The 10,428-nt window shown below is 33.0% G+C and overlaps 1 protein-coding gene across 1 annotated transcript; it reads right to left on the minus strand.

The window, feature by feature from the left end:
• Positions 1-2,101: 2,101 nt before the first annotated feature.
• Positions 2,102-6,191, minus strand: hoxb10a (homeobox B10a). Its single transcript, XM_028818462.2, has 2 exons — positions 5,027-6,191; positions 2,102-3,198 (listed from the first exon to the last, which is right to left on the minus strand). The coding sequence occupies exons 1-2, from the start codon at positions 5,763-5,765 to the stop codon at positions 2,924-2,926; spliced, it is 1,014 nt and encodes a 337-aa protein (XP_028674295.1). The 5' UTR covers positions 5,766-6,191; the 3' UTR covers positions 2,102-2,923.
• Between the last annotated feature and the right edge of the window lie 4,237 nt (positions 6,192-10,428).

Here is a 10,428-nt window from a genome sequence, read left to right on the forward strand (position 1 = left end):
CTAATACATACATGCATGCATACATAAAAACAAACATACTAAGATATATAAATACATGTATATAGTATACATTATAGATGGTTGAGAGAGCAGTAAGAGAATACTATTTATCTTTGTTCAATCTTCGCTCAATATCTTTTCATTTATTATGAAGTATGTTGTCAATTTTCGTGTGTTTTAAGAGCTTGTGTGTGTGTGTGGTTGTAACGAGAGTCCTGGATTTAATACTTAGGGAAATGTATTTCCACGAAAAGTAACCCTCAAGAAAAGTTAACCGAACCGTTTAAGTGGACATTATGAAATGTATAATTAAAGTTAACAACACTGAAATAAAGCCAAGGCTTTCTGCGAAAAAAAGTGTCCAGCTTTTGGGAAGACAATTAAATAGCAGGAACAACCAATGTCCTGCTTTCATAAGGTGTTCTTTCTATCCATTTTATCTACCTTCTTTTTAAGTTTTAGTTTGTGTTTCCACCTCCCATATTTATAGCAATGTCGCAAAAATGTACATTCATACAAACTAATAACACCCGTCACAATAAGTTTACATTTTAAATAATCGTGCAACGTATGTGTTATCGTTTATATATATATATATATATATATATATATATATATATATATATATATATATATATATATATATATATATATATATATATATATATATATATAGTATATATCGTGTATGTATATATATATATATAGTTTTTAATATAACTTCGTGGATTTCTAAAGAAAAGCAGAAAATTAACTGTAAAAGCTGGTTTGTTACTGTATGCTTAATGCATGCAATCACTGAGGCAGAGAACTGGAGTAATTCAGGCAGTTTCAAGTTCCTGTGATCGTATGAAGCCCAACAACATGGAACTACCTAAATCACTCTACAGTTTAGCTCTTGTTATGTAAATGGTAAATTCGTTAGATTTGGTGTATTGCGTTGAATGATCCTTGCATGACATCATTTGGTCTTACCTCACTCAGTTATGAGTTTTTGTGTCACAGCTCAATAAATCCTTTTGCTAGGTCATTTAAACATTAACTTCTCCTAACGTTTGTCTTACATGCCCAAAAACTGAAAACATCCTTGTTGTTGTTGTTTTCATGCATCGTCCACACTGAAATTAAGATTAACGCTATCAGTTCCGAGGTCATTTGAGTGGAGTCGACTACAAGTAATACTTTACATTTTAGTAAAAGCTGGAATAGTTCAATGTCACATATACGAAAATCAAACTAACGTGTTCAATGGATGGTTTTGAAAATATAAATCTTAATTTTGAATCAGAAGTCTTGACTTATGTCAATCGATCCTTTTTTCTGTAAATCAGCACAGATTTTCTTGCAAATTTTGAGTTTGTAATAGAATCACAGGCTGATTTTCTTCTTCTTTTTAAATAAATCACAGTTTTTCCTTATATCCAGGTCCAACCGCCTTGAAGATTATTATCTTATTGAAAGGATCACTTCACAAAAAGTTTATTTGACTTTTGGCACAGTTCGAATTGGACCTTTAGAAAACATTTTGTGACTACCCGCAATTAGCAGCAACATCGGAGTAAACAGATTTAGATGCCTGTTATTTCATTTATTTATTATACATGAGATTTTATTTTATAATAACAATGTAATGAAACATGTAATATTATTATCATTTCAGATTTATTGCAATTACTCCAATTTTGGTTTAATCATTCATTTTTTTATTTTTGGGTTTTACAACACTGATCATATTCTTATAAGCATCATTTCACCAAAAAAGTATATTTTTTTATTTTGAAAGAACAAAATTAAAGTTTCACATAATTAAATTAGTCAATTTCACGATTCTCATGTTTTCATTTACAACCAAAATACTTTTTTTTTCTTTAGCAGTAACAAGGTTCCCATGTTACCGTCTAATGGTTACTATGTGCAGCGATAGCCACCCAGACCAGCTAATACAAAATATACATGCATAACACACACACACAAACACAAACACACACACGCATATATATATATATATATATATATATATATATATATATATATATATATATATATATATATATATATATATATATATATATATATACGCAAAGGGTCTTTGTGCTTTAGTGTTTTAATAACAAGTAACTGGTTATAAATTTCATCTTAAACGCAAATTACATATTACTATACTACTACGACTACTACTACTAATGATAATCCACTATATCGAATCAGGTAATAACGGACACGAATGGATTCACTCGATCATCCATACTAATAAACGGAGTCATGCTTAGAGCTCAAACAAAGATAGAAATATAACGATTAATCTGTAAAGACGATGTTTTCAGGTAATTGAGTTCTTAGTTTCCACTCATTTATGATAAACAACGAACCGTATGAAAACTCTCACAAGCATAATATTCCAGTTTTACAACAGGAAAAAAAATGGCCACGCTAAACAAGGGGTCTTAAGACACGTGATCTCGACCCAAGACATTTTCAGTTTTCTCCACAATGAAGACAAACAGCGTTTTGCACGTTTAAGGAATGTTTTGCCGTAACCATATGATTCAATCAACTGCGGAATAATAAGTCACATTTAAGACAGGTAACTCACGTTTTCAAGAATCGCCCTTTTAATTGCATCCTCTGTGTGCAGAATTCAATATACCTTTTCGAAAATGAGAGTAGAAAGGCAACATGGCACTTTTCTAAATGAGGGAACCGTTTAAAGGGACGGATTGAAATTAGAATATGAATCAGATCGTATGCAGAACAAAATGCCACCTGGTTATAACCAGGCTATATCCATATACCCTTATACATTATTATTATTTTTTTTTTTTGCTGTAATTCCACACGAGCAGCAAGATTCGTTTTATGAAAAATTGTTGCTTTACTTGTTAGCTCTCTGATTTTAAGTACATCATTTTAATCTCCTTTCATATCACACGGGGAAATGTGCGTGTACATCCCTGATTCTCTGCTCCCGGGTCATTTTTTTCAGTTTCATCCTCCGATTCTGGAACCAAATTTTGACCTGCCTGTCCGAGAGGTTCACACTGCGGCTGATCTCTAGGCGGCGCTCTCTAGTCAGGTACATATTAAACAGGAATTCCTTCTCCAGTTCCAAAGTCTGGTATTTCGTGTAAGGGCTTCTTTTTTTCCTTCCGGCCTTTGCTGTCAGCCAGTTTCCAGGAGCATTTTGTCCATGTGTGTTTTCTGCCAAGTGAGAAATAAGACGTGGATAAACTTCAAATGTTATTTTTAATCACGCAAACATGACTGCTGTTACCATCTAAAAAAATCATTACATAACACATAACGCACTTTGTCGTGGTTATACGAGCTCAAGTAATTCATTATCTAATACAGTGAATACTTTAATGAGTCATTTTAAGTGTGACGTGACCTAAAAAAAAGCCTTGATCTATCAAATTCCTCAAAACAAAATAAAATAGAAACGTTTCCTTGAGAAGGCAGAAATACATTGACTGAAATGTCGACTATACTCTTGATATTCTGGTCATTTAATGGCACTTTGCTGGGTTGTGTGGATCCTCGTAGGACTACTGCTTGCCACAGAACCTCTGCTAATGAAGTTGGTACTTGGGGCTGTGAAAAGGACAAACCAGAAGTGTTTTAATGTCTCGTAGGTTACCTAGCAGCATACTTACGGATTAAGAAAACCGGAACTTAACTTCATATATTATTGTATGCAGTAAGTCCTTTTAAAATTAGGAGCCCATTGCAATTTTATAAATGTTATCATCTATCCAAGGTACTTTTTGGAACCTGTTATCTAACTAAAAGGTTCCTTATTGGACCTTTATGGGAGAGATTTCTCTATAGCATCGCCGTGAAGAACCTCTTCGGAATCTTTATTTTTGCTAAGGTAATTGCTGTGTTTTTTTCTTAGGGACAAAAGAAAAGTTTCATCCAAGTGCTCTAATTATTTGCTTCAAAGCACAGATTTCTGTCCTCCTTCCAGTAGCTGAAGTAGCTTAAATATTTTGAAAGATGATTTAGGTCATTGTAAAGCGTTCCTAATTGTTCCTCATTGTAAAGCGTTACTAATACGCAATGTTTAAAAACGAATGTGATTATGACTTAAATGTAAATATAAGTATCCCATCTCTAGAAGAAAAACAACTGCTAAGTAAAAATGTTTCCATTCAAAGCCTTTTCAAGAAGGTAACACTATTAGCTTTTTAAAAAATTATTATTATTTTTATTTTTTTAATCCTGATGCTCAGTAATTGTGTCTCATTTTTTTCTCTCAGATTGCATTTAGAATTATCTCCATCTGCTGTTTACTTTACCAAGTTTATTGCAAACGTCAGAGTTGTATTTTTTTTTTCTTAATAAATACGGAATATAATTTTATTCCAAGCACATTTTCTTTTAATTTTGGGTTATAAAGTTTTGCAGAGATGGTAAACATTTCACAGAATGTGTTATTCAATGTGAAACATAAAAAATGATCTTTCTTGACACGTTACAACAAACAATAACGGTTAAATGTGCTGTGCCTGACCCGTGGTGCAATAAGTGAGTTCAAATTAAATGTGTCGGAGTTTCTTTTTTTAAAACATTAAGTGCATTTCGCGCCCAAAGTATACAAACTAATCTGTTCGTATACGGTGAAGAGTAAGTGTATATTGTACATCTTATAAACAAGCCAGTAGTGTACTTGAAAAAGAAGAGTAATATCATATACAACAGCTTGTATCAATATACAACGTGTTGCTCGAGTAATGAATTCCACTAGGAATTCTTTGGAATTCTTGTTTTTCAGTCTTCATTAGCAAAAGAGCCATCCGCTTTCTGTATCCTGTAAACAGCCCTGTAAGCAAATTGCAAGTTACTTCTGTGACAGGGCCAGGTGCAATAAATTAATTTTACAGCTACGATTCTTTTTGTCTCTGTCTGCTGCGGCTTTATAGCCTTTCTAAAATCACCTTGTTTCATCTCAAAGCTAAGTTGCCTTTTCCTGTCGTTTCGGCCATAAAGGCCATTTTCTCTTTCTTTAATAGATTCATTTACCCACCTTGCGTGTCTTGAGTTGATGTTGTGTCATCATCTGGGAAATCTACTGAGGAAGTGTCTTGCATTGCAGCTGCATTGTCCCTTTTTGTGCTGTTATTGGCCTTAGGAGGGAGGGAGACAGAGGTACAAGAAATAAAATCATCTGTGCCTTTTCTACTTGATTCCGAGCCACCTTGTGGATAGTTTAGATTAAATAGTTGACAGCTGCCCGAATGTGACGAGACTGGATGTTCGACAGTGGTTATCTCTCGACTGGAGCATTCGACGCCTTTAATCGATGCATAGGGCAGATCTGGACAGAAATGCCCTTGGATAGGTCCTGCAGCGCTGCTCATAGAACCCATCTCTGACATCAACCTGGTAAATGCAGAAACGTCGGGTAATGGCTTTGAATGCTTTTCCGTGTCAAAAAAAAAATAAGCGGAGTCCTCTTTTACGTTAGAAGCCAAGTAGTTGCAGTCAGTTACATGGTTCGTGCGACCGGGTCTAGAAGGTTCGGTCCAATTCACCATTCCCGAGTGAAATTGATGCTGAGGCAAACCCATACTGTGTTGCTGAGAGTGATGGCTCATTTCTTCTGACTTCGATTGAGCTGACACTGATTTCCAAAAGTGTGGAATTCTAGTATCCTGGGGAAAGGTGGTCGGTTGATACGCAGAACAGTTATACCTCCTCGAACCAGCGTTGATTAAAGAGTTAATGGAAAAAGAGCTGAAAACGAGTTTTTCGGTGCATGACATTGCTGGGACATATTTTAACGAAGGCAAAGGGTTCTTCTCAATTGACTTTTCAAATAGAAAGGAACGTCTGAGAGCGACTTCCTGTGCAATGTCCAATCAGAAAATCAGATTTATGTGGATGCTCCACCCATGCAGTCTCTGTTTTAATATTAAAGATGCGACTCGTTTTTATCATTTATGTGAGAAACTGGGTTAAGGCACACTTGGCAATTTTATTTAAAGATGCTAACAAAATAGAAATAACTGAAATAGATTGTGCTTAAGAGACATCTTACCAAATAAAAATGCAAATGTTAGGTAATTCCTGAAATAATTTACCTTTTGGAATGTACAAATTGACCATTTCAAACAAATTTATAGTACACGTACTGCCAAATTACTAAATACATGAATAAATAAACTTGAAAATGAAGGTCATGTGCCATTACCTTTAGAATTTGAAGTACTTTTAAATATAAAGTATAAGGAGGTTATATCACGGCCAAAAAATAGAAAACACAATTAGAGAAATAAGGTTCCGTGTTTATCCCTGATAAAACGTATTGAGTCAGAACGTCGTGTCGCCTATCTTCTGTATTATTATTATTATTATTATTATTATTATTATTATTAAAATTACTGAAATAACCGTCACCTTTTCCCGTTTGCAGATATACAATGACGCAATCCTTCATTCCCTCATATTTAAAGCACGTCTGACTTAAAACACTAAACATCATAAAGAGTTCTTTAGGAAGCATAAACGCCCTAAAACAAAACAAAATCAAATAATATCTATAGCGTAATTTAACCCCCCCCCCCCCCCCCACTTCATTTTTAATTACTTGAACAGGTTTATATTTTTAAAGCCGATCTTGAATTATCCCACAAATTACAGGTTTAACCATAAAGAAATCAATATGTTAACAAATGCATGAAGTGTTTTAAATTTTTTAAATGATTTGACGACTTCTATTTAAAGTCGAAGTCCATTTTAACACGTATTCGGATGTAAGTTTTTTTTTATTGTTACAGTTAGAAAAAAAATGACAAAGTCAACGTGGATTTCCTGTTAAATTAAAATGAAACTATAATTCTGTTGTCCGTTTAGGTATATCAAAACAAAGGTATATTTTAAATCTATTAAACAGTTACGTTATGAATTCAAAACTTGCTTTATTATTCTTTGTAATTTTGATTTAGACACAAAATGTTATAAAGCAAATAAATTATACTAATTTATAACGATTATTTGAGGTTTGACTGCAGTTAGTTTAAAGGATAATTTAAGTATCATTTTACTAATTCAAATAATTCTGATATAAACAACATAACTCAATTGTTTTTACATTATTCGGTAATGTTAACAATGCTAAATTAATTATATTACTCGACATATATATATATTTTAATAATTCATTCAGTCGAGACTGTTAATATATTTAAGTACATTTTTAGGTCTAACAGTATAACAAGGGGGTCTATTCATAATTTACACGGAGGGCTTTATGTGTTAATTAATATACGTTACTGAAACAGAAAGTGGCAAATTACTTGTTAAGAACGTTATTCATAATTAAAGAACACATGCATTAAATAACATTGTCCTCATTCAAATATAACCTAAATATTTCACTCCTCAATTGAAAATGCTATTTTTTAGTTTCTGTGTACAAAATAGACATTTAGTAACCGTTGAACAATGCTATTCCACAACAATACAGATTAGTTTTAATTATCACATTAATTGTTAATACTTATATAAACGTGACACCGTAAACAGGTATGAATGTGGAACAGTAAACTTTATATACATAAAAATGAATGAAGCTTCATTTTATTGCCTGCAGATGTCGCCAAAGCGGAAATTAATACCACATTTAAAAGACAAAAACAAGCCTATTACGAACTGTCGTCTAATTCTAATGCAACAGAATTCAGTATGTTTTAATTTATAAGACGAATGTAGTGCACACTCATACTTTTCTCAATATAGAATCTATTGGATTTCACTTTCATTTTTTAAAGTATGGAAGAATTTCATCCATCGGATATAGAAAAACACGAAGGCTTTTGGTCAAAAGTGCCGTATAGTCAAATTAACTGAGATGATATATGATATACATTTAACGTTATATTCAATTTGTATTATTTTGATTAAAACCAACATGAATGGATATGTGCACGACCGTTTATTGTTTTGCTATGTATTTTTCCCATTTCCTTTATGCACAACGAAACTCTTTCAGGTTGCGAGTTATCTTTCGTAAAGATAGCATGAAAAATAAAACCATGAAATGAACTACCAATCACCCTACAATTACAAAACCTTCTTTAAAATTTCAGTAAATTTGACATATGAGGTGCACTGAATATTAAGAACAGTTCTAGTAGGAACTACTCCTATACAGCATGCTACTGTATCTAAATATATACAATTCTGTTATTTTTTAACACAAGTGTAATATTAAAATACGTTAATACAAAATGACCAATTAAAAAATAAACCCACAGTGAACATTGTACAGTCTAATATTATTAAATATAGTTTTTGTCTCATTGGATTAACTTAGATGTGCCTGCACGCATTTTGCTTTTGCCTTATTGATTTGCTTATTATTCTTTTGTCTGTGAAACGCTAATATGAAGTTCAGCAACTACTCGAGACACTCAGTTATTAACTCAGACGTCCAATCCATACACTGTGCTTACCATCAATACCTGATAAAGGAATTCGAAACAACTTCATCATCCAAAGATGCAAATTTTAAACAACTTTAAAGTCCTTGCTGTTTTTCTGCGCATAGTATCTTGAGTTTAAAAAGGTTTTCGGGTCGTTTTACTAGATGCCAGTATTCCCGATAATATAGTTTTGACGTTTACAGCGATAGTTGGAGATTTGTTTACACTGCCCCCCGAAAAAAAAAAGTTTATTTGTTAAGGCAGCTATAGAGCCAGCTTGATCTTCCTCTTTCATCGCGAAAGGCACACACTGAACATTCATTTTCTTTTAAAATCAGTTCCATAATCACAAACAGAAATGTTCTTCCCTACACTGGATGCAGATTCTTATAAGCCACAGTCGTATAACTGTATCCATGACAACAACCGAACCTTGCTATTGCTATTAAAGTTTTATGGAGGAATGCTTCTAAACACCACCCCACGTACAAAAATCCGCACAAATCAAACTTAATTCTAATGTGATTAAATGTTTTGAAACCACTAGCAGATTCCGATTTGACCAATACTACAATATATCCAAGATCAGCAATTTGATCTTTATTCATTGAACACTAGAAGTTTATTAGTAGGAAGCAGGTTCTTGCGGAGGGAGGGTATCCAGTTCTTGTAATAAACAGCGGGCACAACCTTGAGGCTCAAAGTTCCAGAAATTCTGCATGACGAAATCGCAGGAGAAACTTTAGAAAAGAACAATCCAAAATAGTAAAGGCGAGCTCGCTGCCTCACCAACGACTGAGACTGTTGTATTCATTCTAAAAACTTTATTAAAGCACATTTATTTAAAAAAAAAAACCCAATGTTTCTGCAAAATTCAAAATTATCAGCAGAAATCCGCCATAACGTGCATCAAAAGCTCGGAATTACACATTGTATAGACAAGAAATGAAAGCTGCATTTACAATATACATAACCTATAAAAAATCATCCATCCATCCATTTTCCAACCCGCTGAATCCAAACACAGGGTCACACAAATTATTTAAATATATATTTTGCATTGATTTCCGTCTTGAGCTGTATATGTCGCCAGTAGGCTCTCACCGCGAGCTCATAAAGAATTAGGCGGGTTTTAGTAAATTGTAATGTAAAAAAGTGTTTTTAGAATACAGTTTCTATATTTGGATTCAGCTGTAAAATACAATTCTTAGCATGTCTTTGAATTCAATTGAAAAGCCTTTTTCTACCATATGCTTTTCGGAATAAACAAAAGTAGAGTCCCGAAATGAGCCAAAAACGATGATAGTAGTATTCATGAAGGACTTATTCTTGAGTTTTATTTGACACATTCATTTATTTAATGTAAATACTGACATGTCATTATGGTAGTTTATTTAGGGATTTGAACTCTTTTTATGAACATCCATTTGGAGTACAAAGCCCCGCCATGTTAAATGCTAAACAGTCGTACAGTATTTTGTATATTATCAAAAGAAATTTGATAGGTTACCTTTCTGGCAGAATATTGCTTTCAGGAAAGAAACGTGCGAATTCACTGTGTTATTTAGAATGTTGTACTTTATACACAGCTTTCTGACAAAAAAATATATAAAAAAAAGACCCAACAATTTATTATATGCTTTTATTCGGGTGTATCACAGAAATAACACGAAACGTGTTTCCTAAATTATATAAACATTGCATTTATTTTTGATTTTAATTTAAATTTTAAAGAAAATATTTGAACTAGCGGGATTAATGGGTAAACACGTGATACTTCAAAAAGAAGAAAGTAAAGAAAAAATCCCGTTTGTTTTGTTACGTTACTTAATGTCTGAAGCCCTCACGTCTGAAATTTTTCGGATGGAGACCCCAGTTTATTAATTATTCGTTTATCCACAATTACGTTTCCTTTTATGTCTGTAGTATTTCAAGAAAGGCGATGACTTCATTGCGCTCTACTGATTATTTCTTAAGCTTATTAACGAAGGAAAACACGGAC

The sequence above is a fragment of the Erpetoichthys calabaricus genome, chromosome 14 (genome assembly GCF_900747795.2).
Source record: "Erpetoichthys calabaricus chromosome 14, fErpCal1.3, whole genome shotgun sequence".
Lineage (NCBI taxonomy): Eukaryota > Metazoa > Chordata > Cladistia > Polypteriformes > Polypteridae > Erpetoichthys > Erpetoichthys calabaricus.

Coding starts and splice junctions, on each gene's coding strand:
- hoxb10a (XM_028818462.2), bottom strand. CDS start 5,765: ATGTCATGCACCGAAAAACTCGTTTTCAGCTCTTTTTCCATTAACTCT. Junction 3,199..5,026: donor ATCAACTCAAGACACGCAAG/GTGGGTAAATGA, acceptor CTCACTTGGCAG/AAAACACACATGGACAAAAT.